Genomic DNA, 20,216 nt, shown 5'->3' on the forward strand with positions numbered 1-20,216 from the left:
CCCTCAGGGTCGTCAAGAAGCGCGTCCCACATTTTCGCACGCCCCTCCGTGACTTCCGCTAGCGGCCACCGTCGCCCCTCCTCCCGTTGCCTCAATTGCACCGCCACAACATCCCCCATCAACTCCTCCGCCCGTGCCTGCTTCACCGCGACGCACATCAGCTGCTCCTACTGCAGCCTGCTTTTCTTGAACATGTTGTACTGGTCGTTCAGGAAGGCGGCGAGGCGGGCCTCGCGCCGGCTGATCCCGCAAAACGACGGGGAGTAGAGGTACATCGTGATGCGGGTGCCATCCCACGTCACGTGCGGGTACTTGTCGCTGCCGTAGCAGAAGGCCCAGAAACGGCCCATGAAAAGATACGCATCACGGTACGTGGGGAACACAAACTCCCGCTTGATGGCCTCCTCGCCGATAAAAACAGTCAGCGGCGACAATCCCTCCTCCTTAGACGCGGCAGCATTCGTCTTCGCCGCCGCAGTGAGGGGAGACGCAACGGCGTCGTCCGCCGGCACCCACCCCGCACACTCCGCAAAAAATCATCCACCTCGTCGTCGCGCGTGCTGCGCTCGTGGCGGGCGTACGACCCGCCGTGTTACGGGTTGGAGTTGTGAAACACGTTGGGGCTGTAGTCTCCTTTCTAGCGGGATGACGTCGCAAGGGCGGCGGCGGCAGGGAACCTGCTGAGACTGCGAAAAAAAAACACCGCACCACTCCAGTTGAAAGCGCGATGTGGCCACGCACCCGTACGCGCAGCCGCGGCGGCGACACATGTGAGAGCAACACGAGACATCCACAACAAGAGGAGACAACCACCGCCACAGGCACCCCCACCCTCCGCTCAGACGTGTGTGTGCGTGTGTGCGTGAAACTGCTCTTGGTCTCACGGAATAAAATAAGGAGGCAGGCGTAGAGAAAGTCGCTGCGCTGCTTTCACGACAGACATCTTCCCAGCCAAGATGGACCGCAGCGAGGCCCAAGAGCGCGGCAAGCGTCCGAACGGAGAGAAAAAAAAAACAAAAACAAAAAAAACAACAACAACAGCTCACACACGAGAAATGCAAGGCTTCAAGCAATAAGTGCAAAACTCGGCTGGGCGTAATAATACACAGAAAAACATTGATATATTCATAGTCATATATGTACACACTTCACTTACGGCGTTGCGTGCGAGACGTTGCTTCTGTAAACTTCTGTCACCCGGCAGTCATTTTGGCAGCGGCCGGGCCTCACAAAACCGCATCGCTTCCGCTGCATTTTATTATATTTTAAAAAAATTCCCTTCCTGCTTCAGCCTCTTCTCGTTGCGGATCACTCGACGGGAGCAGGGCCGAGGTCCCAACGTGCGGTGTACACGCCAGTTAGTGTGGCGATATCAACGTTGTGCAAGATGTTCGTATAGAAGAGCCGCCCCCTCGCGGTTCCTTGAGAGCCTTCGGCGGAAAAGACTCCTTCAGTGCGCTTCATTTTGCCTGCGTGGGCACGGACCCCCGTGGCCCATCGTGGCTGCTTTCACGCCTGTCACTTCTGAAAAGGCGCGTCTGTCGAATGCGCACACCGGCACACGGCCCCTGCTGTCGTGGTGAACACAACAACAACAACAGCCAGTGAGAAGCCGCCACTCAAGCGAAATGGAAGGAATATCACTCATAAAACACATAAACATACACACAGACACACACACACTGAAACATCATACACGACACACGCGGACTGAACAACAATAACAAACGGGCACGCAAAAAGAGATATGGCAATAAAAAATAAAAATTAAAAAGAAGAACAGAGGCACATTGTCTCTGTGGCTCTCTTTTACTTGCAGCATAATCTCTACACGTAAATATGTACAACCCCCGAGGAGCACATTAGGAATACTTGTCGCCCCTGCAACACCCTCGCCACCGCACGTATTACGCTGCCAGCAGTAGGCTCCGGAGTTGCTGAATACACGCGTTCGGCGACCTCGACGGCGAGGGCGCGGACGTGGAAGAAAGCCCCTTCTCGCAGATGCCACAAAGCACAGCAGATTCTTTTACCAGCGCCGTTTCCCATCGTCGAAGGTCCGTCAAGAGGGCGTAGGTGTGGCGGTGGCGCCGCCGTTTTGCCAGCGCCTGCTGATGGGCGTTGGAGCTGCCTGCACCAGCAAGCGCCGACGGCGAGGATGCCTCCGTCGACGTACCTGTCAGCGACGCCGTGGAGACGGAGGAGCGGTGCTGCGAGGTTGACAAGGAGCTCTCCGCCTCCATTACAGAGGCGCAGGAGGCTGCGCGTTGGCTGGGGGTGAACAGTTCTCGCAGGACACCTCCGCCCCCGCCTCCCGCGCTACCAACGACGCCGCTCACCTCCTCTTCCCCCCCACGCTTCAGCCCCAGCAGTTTGACGGACCTCTCAAGGAGGAGACGGTTGAGTTTCCGCAGCTGCTCCACGTAGCTAAGCCTACTGTCCGCCGCCAGCCCCGCGGCGTTGGTTTCGACCACCGTGCTAATCACTCGTGTGCGTGCGTAGAGTTGGTCGTGTGTGCGGCGCACGTGCTCCACCATGTCCTGCCAGTCTTTTAATCGCTGACGCGCCAGACGAAACCGCACGGCGTGGGCGGCGTCCTGGTTGCTCAGCTGCGCCTGCGTCTTTGCAAGCTCAAGGGCAACGCTATTGAGCGACGCGCGCAACTCCACCAGCGTTTTTGTGTTTTCTCCCTGCGCATTACATTTGACGTCACCACCTTCGTGTTCCGCAGCATTCGTATTGGACAACTGTTGCTTCCGCTGCTCCCACACCGCCTGCTCCCGCGCCATCGCGTCACGTTCGCTGATAACTGCCGCAGTCGTTTCATTCAACATAGACATGACGAACTCCTCCGTTTCACGAAGGGCATTCAACTCCTCCTGCAGCTGATTGTGCTGGTCAAGCAGTTTCAGGTGCCGTGCGCGACACGACGCCATGCTCGCCCGGTTCAACTGCCGTTGGCGTTCAATCTCCGCCACGTAGCTTTCCGCGAGTTTCCTGCTGTTCACGCATGTATCATGGCTCATACCTGTAGCGCTCACAGTATCACCTTCCACGGCTGTTTCTGGCGACGCTGCAGCTGCACTCCTTCCCTCTCCAGGCACCTCCTTCTCATGTAGCATGCGCTCAACCAACCCAATCTCCTTCCTAACACTTTCCACCTTACCCAAATCATAGTTGCATAGCTGATGCAACGCCGCAAGCATGTTCTGCAGGGCCAACGTCTCCCGCGTCCCTGAGCGAGAGGAGTGGCGAAAGAGTGATTGGCCACCGGCTGCCCGAATCATTTCTAGATGCCGCTTGTAGGCGGAAAATTGGGCCTGCCTGTGGGCAGGAAACTGCACCTCCTCACCGCAAACGTCAGCAATCCAGCGGTCCAAAGCCACAGCGTCCTCCTCAGTGAAGCGCATCGGGCCAGCAGTTGACATGGCTAGGGAGAGCAACGAACACACACACAGAGAAGTACAACCCGTGTGTGTGTGTTTCACACATACACAACAAACTCCTTTTGAAGACCACGTCAGCGTGGAGAAAAAGACGCAAAACGAGAGAAGAAAAAAAAAAAGGAAAACGAAAAGAATCAAGACGGAGCACCATGCGAGAAACAGTGGAAGGAGGCCAGAGCGGACATCAGCAGAAAAAAATAGCGTGCCGGCTCCCGCCGGCCTGCCGCACTGCACTTCTCGTCCAGGGCTTTATTCGCAATGTAACCGTTTACGCCACCACGCCGCCGGCACCAATTTTTTTTTAAGTTATATGCACGACACGTCAACTTTTTTTTTTCCTTCTGCTCGTTTAGAAAAAACATGGGAACAAACGGAGTGGGGGCGCGACTCTCCAAAAGGGTGCCGAAGAGCGGAAAAAAAAAAAGCGGGGACGCGGAGGGCAGCGCAACGAGCACGACGGGGCGCGGCGGGGCGTCGCACAAAGCATGAAAGCAAGAGACGTGCATGCAGCGCCTCTCGCCTACCTTTTTTTTTTACTGCCGCTGCTGTTTTCTTTTTTTTTTCCTTAATTTGTTAGTTTTTTGTTTTTGTTTTAAATTTCCCAGCACCGACACTTCCGCCACCCCCGCCTCGTGTCACCCCCGTCCCCCCGCGGTTTCACACGCCCGCTGCTTTTTTACTCCTCCCAACACACATACACTCACACATAAAACAAAACGCTTAACCCGACTCCTGCACCACCTCGCGACGCGCGCGCTTTTTCCTTGGCGCCTCCTCCGCCACCGCGTCCTCCTTGTTGCTTTCCGCCGCGGCATTCGCCTCGCGTTGCCGTTTGGACCGTTTGCGGAGGATCTTCTGGTACTGTTCGAGTGCCTCCGCCATGGCAGCCATGTTCGACGGCGGCTTGTTGCCCGTGTCGAAGAAGTTCAGCCGCGCCTCCACCTGCTCACGCAGCTTCTCGCCAAAGACGGCCGGCGGGGTGTCCATGAAACAGTCAATGCGGCAGGCTAGTGCGGCCTTGTTGGCGAGGTAGCGTGAGATCTTCCCGCGGTGCTCCTTCGCCGCGCGCTGAATAAACGTCGAGTGGAAGATGAGCCCGTACTTTGGGGTGTTGCCTTTTCGCTTCTTGAGAGCGCGAAAGAGCGCCTTTTCGGCGCCAAGAATTTGAATGGTGCTAGCGGGCGCCTTGGCGAGGTTTGTTAGCGAGCCCGCCTTTGAAATGAGCTTCGCCCCGATGTTCTGCCCCATCAGCTCCGTCAGGTTTGGCGCCACCAGCATCATCTTGTCGACAAGGTACTGCTGCAGCGACTCTCGGTAGGCGCCAAGCGAAGCCACCCGCTCCATAAAAGCACGGATGTTCAACCAATCCACCTCTGCCATATCGCCGCCCATGGAGGTCACAGCCTTTTCGTAGACGCGGGCCGCGAGGGACTCGTCGCCGTCGAGGATGTCTGCAATCTGCTGCGTCACCTCCTCGCTGTCACGCTCCTCCAGCGTGCTGCGGCTACCAATGAGCAGCGCAACCTTGGCGTACTTGAGCGGCTCCGGCACCTCCTTCGCAAGCTCTGGGAAGTGCCAACCATACCACTCCTTGACACGCATTCCGAGGAGATTCACCCCCTTGTCCATGTGCTCCGCAAGGGCAGAGGACTGAATGATCATGTTGTCGCTGCGGTGCACGTTAAACTTGACCTTGTTACGCGAGAAAGCGTGGCCGAGACCGCACTGCGCACGAACAATGTCACCCTCCTTGTGCTCCGGCAGCAGCTTCTCCGCGTGCATGCGGAGGCAGCGGCTGAGCTCCACCACATTCTCGTTGCACACAACAGGGAACTTGAGATCGTCGTGGATGGCGCTGCCGAGTTTGGCGTCGCACACCCCCAGCTCCCAGTTTGCCTCACCCTTCTTCGCCTTCTTCGCAAGAACGGAGGTGAGAAAGTTGCTCAGGAAGGGGCTAACAAGGGACTCACTGATGCAGATGGCATCCTCTAGGGCGTTCTCCGGTGACTGGAAGGGGGCGAACGACATGAGCTTTACCCAGGGGGAGAAGGTGGCAAACGTCTGCAGATCCTTCTGCAGCGCCACATCGCCGGCACCGACCTCCTCTGTTGTGAGCATCTTGTAGACGGCGTAGCCGGTCGGGGCATCGTACAAAATGTAAAGTGTCTTGGACATCTTCACGCTGTTCCTTCGCACACCACCTTCTGCTGATTCCGCTGTTTCCCTCGCTGGGTGTAAACGTGTGCGTGTATGTATGTTTCTTGCTGGGATTTCCTTTACTGAAGCACAGAGTGAGAGATAGAAAAAAAAAAAGGAGTGAGGATTGGAGTGGAGCATTGAGACGCCTAAGCAGCAAGAGAGACGATGGACGCACGCAAAGACAAACCGCATGTCAGTACAGGCCTCAACAAGCGGAGAGGGAGGGGGCTGGCAGCAGCAGCAAAGCGGTGTCCACACGCACGCCCAAGTATTGTCATCAGTGGGAAAAATAATATATAATGGATGTATAGGCGCCGCCCCACACCTCACAGACGCACTTACGCACACACAGACAAACAGGCAAATAAGAGGCAGAATAAGGCACGCTCCGCTGGGTAGTCGACCCAAGCGATGCCTCGTGTACGTCATGCGTGCAGCCATAAGGCGCGTAGGCGGCAAAGTAGGAGAGAGGAGGAGTCTAAACGAAAGCAGAGGGGCCCGCTGCTGCTGCTGCGAGGGGGTTGGAAGGGAAGGTCAAGCGCCAGTAACCACCAGCCAAAAAATAAATAAATAAATAAATAATAATAATAAACGGAACAGGGAATCACACAATACAAACCCCAGTTGATCCCCTGCCTTCGCTCTCCCGCAACCACACAATCACCAACACGCCGCATCGCCCCTACGCGTGGACCAGTGCTGCACTGCATGTACGCCCCTGGCGGCAGCCCACAGACTTGAAACGGCGGTGGAACCGGCAACCCTCCCCCCTCCCCCTGCCGCCGAAAACAAAGAAATGAGTGTGAAACAAAAAGGCATACTCGTGCGGGTGCGGGTGTGCAAGAGGGAAGTCAAAGGGGTTTGATGCACAGAAGGAAGGGGCGAGAACCAAGACACACCCACCCACCCACATACAGTTACACACGCACGAAGAAATAATTCAGTTAAATGAAATATATATAAAGAAACGAAAAAAAAAAAAAAAGAAACGAAATCCAAGTAGCCACCCCTCTCTTCAGCTCTCAGATTCTCTCTCCCTTTTGCTTTCCATTCTTGTCCCTCAAACGGAGTCAGCCAGGCCCACATATTTCCTGTCGCAGTTTCCTCTCATTCGTTTTGCTCCTCTCTTCATTTTATTTTACTGTTTGCTCGACTCGCATGCACTGCCGCCGTGTTCTCCTCACAAAGGCGCAAAACGACCTGCACCGTTGCAAGACGCGTCGCCTGCGTCATCACCGGTGTGACGTCCCCCGTTGCAGTCATTCACGAATTCCCCACCACCACCACCACCACTCACGCCATGTCTATCCGTCACACGCGCGGACAGTAGTGCACTATACAATCAGTACACCACGCAAGTTGTCTCCCTGCATGTATATTGCACATACATATGACCATGGAACTAACATAGTGTATATATTCCTATCCCCCTCCCCCGCTCCTAAACACAAGGAAATACCTGAAGTCATTGAAGGCCAATTCTCATTCACCTGCCGCTCCCACGCACAAAACTTGTGCTTATTTTGTCAGTCGGTTTTACTTTTTCTTCACATCGACGCCGTGCTCCCCCCACCTCTACTTATCCTCTCCTCGTGTCTTGATTTCCTTTCTTCCCTCCTATTTCTGCGGGTACCTCTTATTTACGTCACTACCCCACCTTTTTTTTTCCGTTTTGGTTATGTGCGCAACTGACAAATTTTCTCCTCCTCCTTCTACCCCGTCCCCTCCGCACCGCCGCCACCGTCACTGGTGGTGTCGTGCCTGTGTGGGCATCACACGTCCTCGCCGCTGATTTTTATCTCCATCCCTTTTGTTGCCGCCACCACTACGATTTCTGCACCATCTCCGCCACCTCCATCATGCTGTGCGTTCGGGGCATGTGATCCATGCCGAGGACGTTCTCCGTGCTTGCAAGCGTCACCGCCGAGCCCCCGCTGTTGCGCGATGAGGTCCCGCCGCTCCCGCAGTGTTTTGAAGCGCCGCACCTCATCAAGGAACATATCATGCATCGTCGGTATGTCGTTGACGTCACGGAAGTGGAACGGCTCGCTGCGGGCCTCCGTGAGATCGAGTGGGTCGTACAGAGATGCAAAGTACGGGTGCTGCAGCGCCTGCTCCGCCGTGATGCGTTTCGTCGGGTTGAACTCTAGCATGCGGGCGAGGAGGTCGAGGGCCGTTTTGTCGGATGTCGACACCACTTCCTCCCACGGCCGCTTCTTGCAGTTGGAGAGCGAGTGGTGCAGGTAGTCGCGGGCCTGCGCGGAGGAGAACATCCGGATGTCGTCGTCGTTCGGCGTGCCCACAACCTCGACGATCCTGTCTAGCTGGTTGTAGAAGGTGGAGCCGCGGAAGAGGGCCTTGCGGTTGAACAGCTCGCCCATGACACAGCCGGCAGACCAAATGTCAACAAGCTTTGTGAAGCCCTTAAACTGCATCACAAGCTCCGGCGCGCGGTACCAGCGGTGGGTGACGTAGTGCGTCTTATTCTGATCCTGCGTGTCCTCGCGAGCAAGGTTGAAGTCGCAGATGGCAACGTCGTTGTTCTCCGCCACCAGCACGTTGCCGGGGTGAAGGTCACGGTGCACCACGCCCGCCTGGTGCAGCACATGCAGCCCAAGCAAAATATGATACATGAAGAACTGAATGTGCTGCGGAGAGATGCGGATGCGTTGGTCGTGGATCACCTGAGCCAGGTCGGTGCGCATGAGCTCCGTCACAAGGTACAACTTGTGCTGGTTCGGCGGCTGCAGGTGAACAAAAATGTTCTTCAATCCAAGGATGTTTGGGTGGTGAAAGTGGTTGAGCAGCATGATCTCCCGCAGCACCCGCTTGCAGAGAAACGGGTCTGAAAGAATATTCACCGTGCGGCCATCAGAGATGGTGTTGAACACGCGCCTAATCGCCACTGCGCAGTCGTTCTCATCCACACCGGCACATACGGCACCGTAGCTGCCGCTGCTGATAAAGCGTTGCACCGTATAGTGAGACTGCATCGCCTCCAACTCCGACGTGAGGTCACGCATGATGGCCTCGCCCATGGAAGGCATGGTTTACCGCAGATTTGTATCTGTCGACGCTCACCTGCCCTTGTCGCCCCCCACGTGTATATGACCAATATATATGTATATATGTATATATGTATATATGCTGAGTGCAACGCTCTCCCTTCCGCCTTTTTCGTTTGCTACTTCCCGGCGGTCCTGTCGGTTGGGTCGACTCCCGCTGGTCCAGACGTGTGTGTGTGTGTGTGTGTGTGTGTGTGTCGCCCGCAGATCCACTTCTTCCTTACCGTGCACAATCGCCCTTTGTGTTTATTGTCTGTTCCTTTTCGCCTTCGCCACCTCTCACTAATGCTAGTCGGCCTTCTTTCGCCTCCCCTCTGCCGCCAATCCATCACGGATGGGAGCACAAGAAGGAAAAGGATTGTAGCAGAGAGAGGAATGTGAAAACAGCAGCGGCAGTAAAAGCAAAACAACTCCCCCTCCTCACACACACGCACACGCACACGCACACGCACACGCACACGCACACGCATTGCAATCAGTCATGTGCCACACGCACCCAATTCCCCCGCCTCCGGCGTCCCCGCCGGTTGTGCTTCCTCCACCTCCTCCTCTACTTCTGCTGCGGCTGGGGCGATCCTATCCATTATACATGCGCCACCGGCGAATGGGGTGAGCCCGGGCCCGGTGCCGTTGTAGAACTTGCCGTTCCACACTTTGCCATTTACATCAGTGTACGTGCCAAGTCCGTGCATGCGGTTGGCACGCCACGCACCCTCGTAGGAAGACCCTGACGCCCAGATGTACGTGCCCGTCCCCTCAAACATTCCGTGCGCAAACTGGCCGCGGTACACGTCACCCGTGGCGAGAAACCGCAGTTCGCCGCTACCGTGCATCTCATCTTCGTTCCAGTCGCCCTCGTAGCGAATCACGGGGCTTTTAAACACACCACGGCCATGGCGGCAACGGAAGTTTCCCCCCGTCGCCCGCCGCACCCCGCCGACGTATCGCGCCAACTCCTTTTCGTGCACATAGCTGCCCTCCTCCTCCACAAAGAGCGGATCCTCCTTCTTGTCGGACTTCCTCTTAGGAGGCATCGTAACCCCCTCCCCCGCAGTGTAACGGCTGCCGCAGGCAAATAAACAAGACACAAGACAAACAAAAAAAAAAAAAAGAACACAAAAAATAAAAACAACGACGGCAAGTGGAAGCATAAATTGCAGACGGGTACACATAGACACAGAGACATAAACGTTGCCTGCTACGCCCTCAGGGAGCTGACACCCAACACGACGGCAGCGGCAGTTAAGCAGTGGCTGCCCGGCAGCATGTGGCAGGGAGGCAAGGAGGTAAGGCTCAGGGCGCGTCGGTGGCGCGGAAGGAGAGGGGTCTGCAGCAACTGCTTCGCTGAAAAGCTAAACAATCAATAGACAACAAAACACACAAACCAAAAGTAATAGTGGTAATAATAAAATAAATCTGAAAATTGATAATCAAAAAAAGAAAAAATAAGCTACCGAAAAAAAAAAAAAAGGGACATATGCACAGAGAAATATCCTCATCTATAACTATTCCTTTTCCACTCCCCTCTTTCTTTCTTCGCCGTGTGTGTTGGTCTTACGTCTCCTACAAATCGTCGTCATCCACCAGAAGATTGGGGTGGGTGTTAGCCGACAGCTGCTCTGGCAGCGAAATAAAATCGATATTGTCATCGTCGTCATCGTCGTCGAGAAGCACCACAGCCGTGCCTTTGGCGTCACCGGCACGCACGCTGCTCTGCGGCGCGACGGTCTCCTCGAGGTCCGCGCTCGGGCTCTCCAGCTGGCTCTGCGACAGATGCACAGGAAGAAACGTAGGTGCCATCCCGCGATTAAAGCTGGGCGGAACGGGTTCTCCTGGCGGCAGTTGTCGCAGAACATCCACTTCCTCCTTCGCCTGCTGCAGCGCTGCCTTCGAGGCGATGAGAGACCGCTTCGCCTCGGCTAGCTTCTCCGTCGCATCGCCCTTACGCAAGAGCACCGCCTGCCTCAGCCGCTGCAACGCCGCCAACTCCGTCTCGAGCTCGCCGACGGTGACGGCGGGGGACTTGCGGCACCGCTCGAGGGAAGCCTGCAGAAGGTCGCACAGAAGTCCGAGGTGCCGCATCTCCGTCTGGTGGGCTGACGTCATGATTTCGTAATCCAGCGCATGTCTCGCGATGATTTCACTCTGCTGCGCCGCGAGCCGTGCGTCCACCTTCGACTGAATCTCCCTCTCTTTTACCTCCAGGGACTCGCGCAGTTCGCGTTCCTTCGACAGGCACCGATCAAGTGAGGCACTTGCCTGATCCAGCGCCGACATCATCGCCTCGTTCTTGCCCTCGATCAATACAATTTCTTTCAGAAGGGTCCTCACCGCCTGTGAGGCACTCGCCACCCTGATTTTGTTGAGGCTCGCAACAAGCTGTACCTCCTGCCCCAGCAACCCCTTCAGCACGGTTGTGAGGCCGGTGCGGTAGGCGAGAATTTCGTCGCACTCGCGCCGCATCCCCACGTCCGTCACGGTACGCTTGAGAAGCTGCTGAATCGACTCCTCCTCCCTGAGGCTGCAGACGAGGAGGTCCACATCGTATGCCCACAGCAGCCCCGTCAGCACCGTCTCGAGCGCAGGAGTTCTGCTGCCTACGGCGGCCCTCGTTGTGGGGTCGTGCTTTTCTTCATACGCAAGTGCAAAGAAAAGATCCGGAAAGTCACGCAAATGCAATAGAACATGCGTCTGCCACTCCTTTGAGATTCCGAGGGACTTCGGCGTGAGGACGTCCTGCATGATCATTGCCTCCACCTGCGTGAGCGGTATCGTTTGCTCCACCCTCGACCCGTCGCCCATGATGTAAACGTTGCTGTCGTTTATCACAATCCCCCGCTTCTCGCGAGCCCCCTCGCGGGTGATCAGGGCAATTTGGTTGGCGTAGTAGCACGCGTTTGTCACGTACGGCTTCACGTGCGGCGGAGGATCCCGGAAGAACTGGAGCTGCACCGGATGTACCCGAGGCGGCGGTGGACCTTTTGCAGGCGGCCGCCGCGGCTTCGGCACGTCCAAAACGGACGGCGCTCCAGCGGCCGACGGTCTCTCAAACACGTCGTCAAGGTGTAACGGGTCTGCGGCCGACGACTTGTCAGCAAGGAACTCGTCCAACTCCATCACCCCTTCCTCTTCCCTTTCGCCAAGTCCAGAAGCAAAATGCACTGCGAGTGTGCTACCGCGTGTGTTACCGCGTCGCTGCCAAGCAATGCCGCACCCGTTTCACACAGCCGCCAAAACACACACACACACACACAAAGAAAAAAAAAAACGGGGGGAGAGAGAGCAGCTGTGCGTGCGCATGCCAACAATGAAAAAAAAAAAAACATATCCTGAGGGATGCGAGCACAAACAAAAAAAACAAAACAAAACACACACACTTCCTTCCCTATATGTGTGTGCTTCTCCCTCCTGCTCTCAGCGACTGCTTTCTAACATTTCGCTGGTACTCTTACGCAGCAAAGCCGGCACACAGTGCGGCCCTATAAATGCGCCCCTAATTCACACGAGCGACAAAGCGAGTTCTTCCCTAACGCTATGACGATACACGTGCAACTTCAACCCAGTCGCATCGTACCCTGCGGCGCAGGCGTCCTCCAAGGCTTGAGCCAACCGCCCGCACGTCGGCACAGAACGGTTCCCAAGAGCAAAAATGATGTCGCCAGCTAGCACCCCACTGCGAGCCGCAATCCCGTCTCGCGCCGTCGCCAGCACTCGCACCCCGCCGCCTGCAACTTTTTTTGCCAGGTGCGCCGGCAACAGGTCGCATGCGGCATCAACCGCCTCAATGTCCAACCGTGGGCTTCGGCGGCAACTAAGACTGACACTCCGGCCACTGCTGCCGCCCGTATAATCAACCGTCTGGCGTGGCGTAGCGCCCCACAAAGAATGGACGGCGGAGTTGTTGTTGGCATTGCCCATCATACCCTGAGGCCACGGATTGGCTGGCGCGCTGGCATAGGGGTGCACCCCATCCAAAGCACCTCCGTTATCTGAACGGCGTTGCAGGACCACTTCCTCAATCCCCGCGGCGCCCCTCTTGCTGCTCTCCAACGCGGTGGCAGTATCCAGTGAGGGATGCAGCGTCCGCCACTGCTTCAACTTGGCGCTAGAAACAACAGCGTCGCAGAGAGAAGGTGGCGCGAGAATTGTCGATGGCCGCTGCGTCAGTCGCTGGGGCGCACCGGGAGCTCCACTAGAAGAAGAGACGGTGTGGGTGATGACTCGCATCTCAGACCCCGTTATACCTCTCGTTGCTTCCTCTGCCTCAGTTTCCTCTTTCTGCGATTGTGTCCGTTGGCGATGCCGCAATTCTCCCTGGGCCTCGTGCAGAAAAGGGGCCAGACCAGCGACCAAAAGGAGTCGCACCGCATCCAGACGACCCGCCTCAAGTTCCTGCAGGAGCGCGTTGAAAAGCCCACCCACGCGAACTGGCTCCATCTCCCCATGCGAGGGTGGCTCGGGCGTGGCGCCTTCAATGGCGCAGCAAAGGCGGCCCAATAGTTTATACGCCTTGCGGTGCTCGTGCGATATCGTGTCCACCCGCCGCTGAAGCACAGTGACGCGGCGCTCTACCTCGCGCAGCACATCCATCATCTCCTCATTCTGGCGCTGAGCAGCCGCTGCCTGCTCCCGCTGCTGTCGCCTCACTGCCTCGGCGACAGCCTCACAAACCGCAGGTGCGACCTCCCGTGCTACCATCTGCTGCAGTTCCGCACGGTCGGGTGGTTGTGCCGCGGATCTCGCCTGCAGCGGCCCGCTCTCCGGCTTCACCGCCCCCAACGTGGCCTCAGTCATCTGCATCACTTCACTGCTTGCGGCACGCGTGCGGAGGTCTCTCGCCTGGCCGCACGCCCCAGCACAGGACCCTCCAAACGCAGGAGGAAAAAGACGCGGAGAAGGGGAGGGAGGAGGAGGCAGGATGACCACACAGCAAGGAAACCAGCACCAACGGCACAAAACAGCCGCAAAAACACAGAGAGGAGACCACCCAACAAAACACATCCAATAGAGGAACAGTACTAGGGAAACGGGAAAAAAAGTAAATAAAGACACATTTGGTGACAAGGTCACCGCCCCGGCAGTTTTTTCTGTTTTCTTTTTTTTTTGGTCTTTTTTGCTCTTGCAGTTCTTTTCGTCTTCCCCCTAACCCTTTCTTGCTCGCCCCCTCGCCTCCCGCTGGGGAGGCAGTGGGAGTGACGGAGCCCGAAGCGTAATTACATGAGACCGGTCAAAAAAGAAAAATATTGTCACGGTCACTTACATCAAAAGGCAGCTCTTTTCCTGCGCGGCGCGTTTACGACGGCGATGACGCTGCATTCGGAGAGGAGTGCGACGCGTCGTACTCCGCTAAACGTACCTCCAGGTGTCGCCTGCACACCGGTGAGCAAAGGCAGTGCATGAAGGGAACTGACCGCAGCGCGGCGACGTTGTGGAATGTTATCAGCACTTCATAGTTCCGCACTCGCACGCAGCAGTTTGAGCAGTCCACAGAACTCAACGGCGACACAAGCGTCGACGGAGCCGCACCCGCAACGTCCTCTGGTACAAACAGCGGGTTGTTCTCCAACGTCAAACTCTCCAGCCGCAGTAGGAAGAGAATGCCGCCAGGAAGCACGCGTAGCTTATTGTTGTCCAGGCGCAATTCCTGAAGACTCTTCAGCTGCCACATCTCCACTGGCACCGACTGCAGCAGATTGTTGCTCAGGTACAGGCGTTCCAGGTGCGAGAGACGCCCAAGCTCCTGCGGGAGAGACATCAGTCGACAGTAGCTCGCATTGAGCCAGCGGAGACGACCGAGGTCCCCGATCGCCGGAGGCAGCGCAGTGAGAGAGTAGTTGTTGTCCACATGCAGCACCTCCAGCGTCTCACGAAGCGCCTTGATGGCCGCCGGGATGGCGTCAAAGTCCTCTTGGTAGCTGAAGTAAAGCGTAAGGGCCTTGTTATCGTAGGCTTGCTGCACGGCGTCCAAAAAACGCTCCTCTGCGTCTGTCATTTGAAGAATTTTCTATATATATATATATATATATATATTAATCTACCTTGCTTGTACCTCCTTCTTTGTGAGTGTGTGTACAGGTGTGCGTATGGAGGAAGGGGCGACTATCCCGCACTTCTTACTCTGCCTACTACGCGCGACGAAGCCTACCCAAAGTGAAGCAGCAGAGACTCATTAGCAGGGGATAATAGTAATGTGTGTGCGTATATACGGAAAGCAATGGGAAGGGACCACAGACCAAACCAACACATGTAAAGAAGAAGCGGATACACCCACACACTCACACGCAAAAACACGAATGCAATGTTTTAAACCCTTTTTGACCACCACCCCCAAATCTCAGGAGTCACCCATCGTCCTCCCCCTTCCGCATGTTCCCAATTTTGCTTACCCCTACCCGCGCCAACAAACAAAATTCAGACCACGCAAGAATGCAGACACGCGTATATTATACATAAATGCGAGAATGCATATACATATGCATATGTGCATATGTTAAGGAGAAGTCCGTAACCGATTAGGCGGATTGGCCTTCCAGGGTAGCCAGAGAGGCACCAAGTGCCCAAGAAACCTCAAATCCGTTGATTTTCTTTGCAATGTGCAGCCGCTGCTCCAGCGGAAATCCAAACCCGTCGTGAAGCAGCGTAAAGAGGTAGGAAAGTTCAAAACACTCCATTTCGGGCTTTCTTAACCCTCCTCCTTTCGCCGTATCCTTCGTTGCATGGAATTCTTGTACAACCTTCATGGAACGGCACACGTGAGTTGCAATTTGAAGAACATCCTGTACGAGAATAACCTCCCCTTTTATATAAGGCTTCAGGCAATCGTAGTAGAAGGAGAAGACGTACACAGGACCTGTTAATGCAACAGAAATGTTTGGCTGAAAGACACCGTTAAACCCGCAGGACGCACCGCCGCACGGTTGATGCTTCCGCACCACGTGACGGCGGAAGAGGGCCGAGCAGGCCTGCATCGACGGCACCTGACCCCCATCCCGCGTGTTGGAGATGCCACTTTCCATGTGAACGTATCCCTTTGGAAAGCAGGGAAAGGCATCACGCACCACATCATCCGAGACATTAAGCCCATTATCTATTCCGGTGCTGTTAGAAGTATTCAACTCCTGCGCGGCAAGGCCTTTACCCGTTACGCTGGCGGCCACCGCCTGAAGCAGCTGCTCCTTCGCGGCGTGTAATCCATTACCCTCATAACTGTGCTGATACACCACAATTGAACGACCACTCACGTTAAACACATGTGAAAACTCCGCAGACGCGTCCAGCCCATCGGTGTCATTAGAATGCATGACGATTTGTGTCGATCCACCACCCAGGTCGACAATGGTGGCTGTTTTGGCGTCACCGTGTAAGGTACCAATAAGATAATTCACAGTGAGCCACGCAAGCGGCCCCTCCTCTCTTCCCTCAAGAATGCGCACGGAGTTCAACTCCGACTGTATCCAAAATGGTCCACGCTCAAAGACGCGACGAACGGCGTGCAGTACAGCCTGTGCACGCTCGCGGCCGACGCGTCGGAGTCCTGCCGTTGCCTTCAGCTCAAGCGGCGCACACGCATGCAGAGACGGCGGTATGTATGACTTTGCGGCGTCTAACAAGGGCAATAGTGAGACGGCGGCGGAAGTGGCGTTGTCAAACCCTGATAGAGGCTCATGGTTCTCAACGAAGAGCTCATCCTCGAGCCGCAGAAAGGGCAGCAGCGAGTGTCGCTTGACGTGCCCGGTGAACTTGTCAGCGTGTGGTTTGGAAATCAACCTGTAGCGGAACACATGCACACGACTGCCGGTACTTCCGGCGTCGAACACGATACTGTAGCGCTGCGTCGCGTCATTGCACGTTTGCAAAAGCTTCATATTGCTGTGGACAGCCGCCTCCCACCTGCGGACCTCCTTCGCGGTTGCCGCCCAAAGGTCGGCCGTCTGCGACCGCCCCACCTCGCTACTTGCATTGACGACGGCGAGGGTGTTCAGATAGAGCTGCCGCTCCTCCGCGAGGCGGTTGAGAATCTGAGCCGAGAGCAGCACGCCGACCCCTTTTTCTTTCAGCGACGCCAACTCCTTCTTGCACTCCTCCACGGACTGCAGGCTGAGGGTGTTGCGGCTACGGAATAGCTCGAGCTCCGTCTCCAAATTTGCTTGCGTGTCCCTGGCGATCTCGAGTGCCATCCGCGCAGTCGCCTGGCCGCTTCTCAGCTGCTGCCGTTGCGCCTCGCAATGCAAAAGGCGCTCCGTCATAGAGCTGACGATACGGGCGGTGAGTTCCAACTTCTCCTGCCCGCGCGTGACCACCGACATCCGGCCAACGCCGTACGCCGTGAGGTAAACCGCCGCAACAACAAACGCGCAGAGCAGCGCAAAGGTGAGACCGAGGCAGGGCCGCTGCGTCCCGCGGTTTCGTGCCAAGAACGCCTTCATCCCTTCACCCAGATGCCGAACGCTACGCCAGCAAACGCAAATATTATAAGAGCAAACGAAATTCGCACCCCACGTCCTCGCAGTGCCACGTGAGCCACCAACTCGCTAAGGCAAGAGAGGAGGAGGAGGAGAAAAAAGCGTCGCAGAAGAGCAAAGGCAGACACACGCAAGCGCCACACAAAACAACTACAGCGGGTGCCGAATTCAACGGGAGTGGACAGAAAGGAGCAAAATCAAATAATAATCATAACGAGAACCAATAAAAAGAAAAAAAACAGCATGCACAGAGGATCAAACATCACACAAATGTACAGGGAGCGAAGAAAGGGGATGGCAGATGAAGGAGCGAAGTCAAGTGCATCCACCGCTCTCCCCCTCCCTCCCTCGATCCTCCTCTGCCTCTGGCTGCCTGCACTCAGAAAGAAGGAAAAAAAAAAAATGTCTGTGCGGAAACACCACAAAATAAAAAAAAAAAAAAAAAGGATCGACAGTCCCGCGTGAGTCCACATGACCCTTTTGCCCCACTATTTCCTCTCTTCGTCCCCTCTCTCTCACACAGATATATAGATATATATATATATTAGTTCATTCCTCGCTTCTTCTGCCGATCCCACACAAGTCATTTCGCACTACTACCTTTACTCCTTCACTCACTTTGAATGCACGCAAAACATTTCGCCTCGCGGGGCGGGCCTGCTGATGAGAACCGGCAAAAGCATAAACGGGAGCGCGCATCAAAGAAAGAATCAAAATCATTCCAACAAAGCAGCATTGAAAGACAAGCCAAACGCAAGTACACGCAAAAATACAGCTATATGTTCATGTCCATACACGCATATATCCGTATCTGTGTATGTACCCACGCACAGCTACCTAAGTGGAGAGGCGGGACTCGACCGGGGGTTCCCAGATCCCGTGGTCAAATCTCCCGGTGACTCCGCAACGCCCATCGGCGTCTCAAAGCCATGGCTACCACTGGTGATCGAGCCGGTAGGACTACGGGCATGGATCTGACGGCCAGTCTGCACCTCCCTTGCTATCTTCGCCGTGGAACCCAATTCCCAAGCGACAGCCGTTGACTCCGCCAGTTCATGATGAATTCCCTCTAATGACAAGTGGCCGCTGCGACGTTGGTGTTCTGCGTGCGAAATTCGCTCTTCAAGTTCTTTTTGTTTCAGCCTGTACCGCTCTCCCCGTTCAAATGCGTCATGTTGTAGTTTTTCTACAAAAGCGACTTCTTGCTTCAGTACCTGAAGCATCTCCTGTGGGTCGCTCGCCGGATCTGCATGCTCAAGAGTTCCAGTCTGCAACGAGAGCTGCTCGGCCGATGTCATGTCCTCGGCGTTGGAAGGCGTTGTGTCCCCACCCGCTTCCACTGCTCCTTCAGGAGGCTTAAGAGGAACATGGCCGCTGCCTGTCTGAGTTTGCAGACCCTCCACAAGCTCCTGCAGTTGCTGCAACGAGGAAGACTGCTCTGAAAGGAGGCTCTCAAAATCTTGCCGCTGCGTTTGCAGTTGTTGCAGCCGATGCGTCAACGCTGCCAGCGTTTCCTCCTCCTCGTGTTGCACACGCTTTGATAAGTTGAAACTGCTCAGTTTAAGGTCAAGCAGCTTTTGCTCCTGTTCCGCCTTCATCGCCTCCTCCCTGTGCAGCCGCGCCTCCAGCTGAGCCTTTTTGTGTTGTACGGCGTTTAGCCGGCGGGTGAGATGGTTTGCAATGTTTTCGCCCTCCTTCTCGGCTGTCTCGTACGTCTCCCGCATCCCATCCTGCAACTTTATCAGTTCCTCGCGGCCGCGGAGGACGACGCTCTTCAGCATGAGGTTCTCCATGTCAAGTTCCTTCACAGCATTCTCTAACTCCCCGCGCGGCATGGTTTGCGCTGTCGCCTCCGCCTCGTTGGCCACGCCGTCCAGGTCCAACATCGGCGGCGCCTCCTCCTCGCCACGGGTTCCAAGCCCGCGACGGCTGCTATGCAACCGCTCGAACAGTCCGCAGGGAGAAGAAGTCGGATAGGCATCAGACGGGCCAAGCGGCGGCGATACTCCTCCCTTTCCGCCACTCGTGCTTGCAAACGAGTGCACAAGGTGATGTGAACGGCCAGGCGGGGATCGTAAAAGGCTGCCGCGCAGGGGGAAGGAATGCCACGGCAAACTCCCGCCCCCCCCAAGGCCACCGCTGGAACTGCTGCGGCTGAACATGCGGGGCTGGTTCAGTGGCGCCACTCTGCCGCTTTGCTTCGGGGTCACAGGCATGGGCGTGTGGGTTGCAAGTGCGTCCAACAAAAACAAATATGCAAAATCACAACAAAATGGTTACGTGCCCCACACCCTCTTTTCCTTTTTTTTTTTTTTGTCTCCTCTCCTGCCTCGCCTGTGCCTGTGTGCTTCTACCCCACGCGGCCCAGCCCTCACAGAGAAGGATTACTAGTTTTATATGAAGGAACCACTTTTTGCCCTATCTTTTCTTTGTACGTTGAAAGCCCCGATCCTGGACCCTTGTGCGCCGACGGCCGGTGGGTTGAGCTGCACCGGCACGAAGGACAGAGAGCCACCGAGTGAAGGAGAGAGAAAAAGGGATGAAACAGAGAGGATGTGGGGAAAGAGAGGACTTGACGAAGACACGCATGCACTTTCTCTCTCTCCCGCAGTCACATCCACAAAAGAGAAAGCGCCACGAATCATCACGCCGCGGGGATTGCGAGTAAATTTCGGCACTCAACGCCACCGAATAAATACAACGGCACGCACGCAGCTGCGCGTGTTGCCCTCACGCACGGCAAGCCCCGACCACCACAACGCGTCCCCGCTCCCTCTCCGTCTGCGTATACTGCGGGTAGTAGGGGTGGAGAGAGAAGGTAAAGATGGTTTAAAACAACGACAGGGGCACTTGCACACTGAGGGTGAGAAATGAAGAGAAAAGTAGCGGGGAGGGTGAGTGGGGAGGGAGAAAGAAACACTCGGAGTGCAAGGAAATAAAAGATGACAAAGTAAAATAATACAAAAACAAAAAAAAAAGATAGATAGATAGATAGAGAGAGAGAGAGAGAAAAAGAAAAAAGTNANAAGAAGAACGAACCACGA

The 20,216-nt window shown here is 55.7% G+C and overlaps 9 protein-coding genes and 2 pseudogenes across 9 annotated transcripts, besides 16 other annotated features; all 11 read right to left on the bottom strand.

Moving 5' to 3' along the window:
* Positions 1-7: 7 nt before the first annotated feature.
* Positions 8-772, bottom strand: TraAM80_03040 (hypothetical protein; annotated as a pseudogene).
* Positions 773-1,004: 232 nt separating this feature from the next.
* Positions 1,005-1,040: a microsatellite.
* Positions 1,041-1,651: 611 nt separating this feature from the next.
* Positions 1,652-1,705: a microsatellite.
* A 202-nt stretch (positions 1,706-1,907) lies between these two features.
* Positions 1,908-3,410, bottom strand: TraAM80_03041 (uncharacterized protein; the record flags this gene model as incomplete). Its single annotated transcript, XM_029380022.1, has 1 exon — positions 1,908-3,410. The coding sequence occupies one exon, from the start codon at positions 3,408-3,410 to the stop codon at positions 1,908-1,910; it is 1,503 nt and encodes a 500-aa protein (XP_029240254.1).
* Positions 3,411-3,994: 584 nt separating this feature from the next.
* Positions 3,995-4,040: a microsatellite.
* A 126-nt stretch (positions 4,041-4,166) lies between these two features.
* On the bottom strand, positions 4,167-5,621 carry TraAM80_03042 (putative nucleolar protein; the record flags this gene model as incomplete). Its single annotated transcript, XM_029380023.1, has 1 exon — positions 4,167-5,621. One exon carries the CDS (start codon positions 5,619-5,621, stop codon positions 4,167-4,169), a length of 1,455 nt encoding a protein of 484 aa, XP_029240255.1.
* Positions 5,622-6,202: 581 nt separating this feature from the next.
* Positions 6,203-6,237: a microsatellite.
* Positions 6,238-6,606: 369 nt separating this feature from the next.
* Positions 6,607-6,639: a sequence feature (A-rich).
* A 280-nt stretch (positions 6,640-6,919) lies between these two features.
* Positions 6,920-6,942: a microsatellite.
* A 475-nt stretch (positions 6,943-7,417) lies between these two features.
* On the bottom strand, positions 7,418-8,692 carry TraAM80_03043 (putative mitogen-activated protein kinase; the record flags this gene model as incomplete). The annotated part of the gene is made up of 1 exon (XM_029380024.1): positions 7,418-8,692. One exon carries the CDS (start codon positions 8,690-8,692, stop codon positions 7,418-7,420), a length of 1,275 nt encoding a protein of 424 aa, XP_029240256.1.
* Positions 8,693-8,711: 19 nt separating this feature from the next.
* Positions 8,712-9,150, bottom strand: TraAM80_03044 (hypothetical protein; annotated as a pseudogene).
* Positions 9,151-9,189: 39 nt separating this feature from the next.
* TraAM80_03045 (central apparatus associated protein C1a-18) lies at positions 9,190-9,744 on the bottom strand (the record flags this gene model as incomplete). Its single annotated transcript, XM_029380025.1, has 1 exon — positions 9,190-9,744. One exon carries the CDS (start codon positions 9,742-9,744, stop codon positions 9,190-9,192), a length of 555 nt encoding a protein of 184 aa, XP_029240257.1.
* Positions 9,745-9,784: 40 nt separating this feature from the next.
* Positions 9,785-9,842: a sequence feature (A-rich).
* A 300-nt stretch (positions 9,843-10,142) lies between these two features.
* Positions 10,143-10,180: a sequence feature (GA-rich).
* Positions 10,181-10,273: 93 nt separating this feature from the next.
* On the bottom strand, positions 10,274-11,827 carry TraAM80_03046 (uncharacterized protein; the record flags this gene model as incomplete). The annotated part of the gene is made up of 1 exon (XM_029380026.1): positions 10,274-11,827. One exon carries the CDS (start codon positions 11,825-11,827, stop codon positions 10,274-10,276), a length of 1,554 nt encoding a protein of 517 aa, XP_029240258.1.
* Positions 11,828-11,945: 118 nt separating this feature from the next.
* Positions 11,946-11,964: a microsatellite.
* A 244-nt stretch (positions 11,965-12,208) lies between these two features.
* On the bottom strand, positions 12,209-13,510 carry TraAM80_03047 (uncharacterized protein; the record flags this gene model as incomplete). The annotated part of the gene is made up of 1 exon (XM_029380027.1): positions 12,209-13,510. One exon carries the CDS (start codon positions 13,508-13,510, stop codon positions 12,209-12,211), a length of 1,302 nt encoding a protein of 433 aa, XP_029240259.1.
* A 75-nt stretch (positions 13,511-13,585) lies between these two features.
* Positions 13,586-13,632: a sequence feature (GA-rich).
* Positions 13,633-13,791: 159 nt separating this feature from the next.
* Positions 13,792-13,825: a microsatellite.
* Positions 13,826-14,003: 178 nt separating this feature from the next.
* Positions 14,004-14,702, bottom strand: TraAM80_03048 (leucine-rich repeat protein; the record flags this gene model as incomplete). The annotated part of the gene is made up of 1 exon (XM_029380028.1): positions 14,004-14,702. One exon carries the CDS (start codon positions 14,700-14,702, stop codon positions 14,004-14,006), a length of 699 nt encoding a protein of 232 aa, XP_029240260.1.
* A 13-nt stretch (positions 14,703-14,715) lies between these two features.
* Positions 14,716-14,740: a microsatellite.
* Positions 14,741-15,222: 482 nt separating this feature from the next.
* Positions 15,223-17,136, bottom strand: TraAM80_03049 (putative nucleoside phosphatase, putative,guanosine diphosphatase; the record flags this gene model as incomplete). Its single annotated transcript, XM_029380029.1, has 1 exon — positions 15,223-17,136. The coding sequence occupies one exon, from the start codon at positions 17,134-17,136 to the stop codon at positions 15,223-15,225; it is 1,914 nt and encodes a 637-aa protein (XP_029240261.1).
* A 367-nt stretch (positions 17,137-17,503) lies between these two features.
* Positions 17,504-17,538: a microsatellite.
* A 57-nt stretch (positions 17,539-17,595) lies between these two features.
* Positions 17,596-17,617: a microsatellite.
* A 78-nt stretch (positions 17,618-17,695) lies between these two features.
* Positions 17,696-17,717: a microsatellite.
* A 288-nt stretch (positions 17,718-18,005) lies between these two features.
* TraAM80_03050 (uncharacterized protein) lies at positions 18,006-19,388 on the bottom strand (the record flags this gene model as incomplete). Its single annotated transcript, XM_029380030.1, has 1 exon — positions 18,006-19,388. One exon carries the CDS (start codon positions 19,386-19,388, stop codon positions 18,006-18,008), a length of 1,383 nt encoding a protein of 460 aa, XP_029240262.1.
* Positions 19,389-20,101: 713 nt separating this feature from the next.
* Positions 20,102-20,193: a sequence feature (A-rich).
* The last annotated feature ends 23 nt before the right edge of the window (positions 20,194-20,216 follow it).

This window comes from Trypanosoma rangeli, assembly GCF_003719475.1.
Source record: "Trypanosoma rangeli strain AM80 chromosome Unknown Tra_15.4_contig_00075, whole genome shotgun sequence".
NCBI lineage: Eukaryota > Euglenozoa > Kinetoplastea > Trypanosomatida > Trypanosomatidae > Trypanosoma > Trypanosoma rangeli.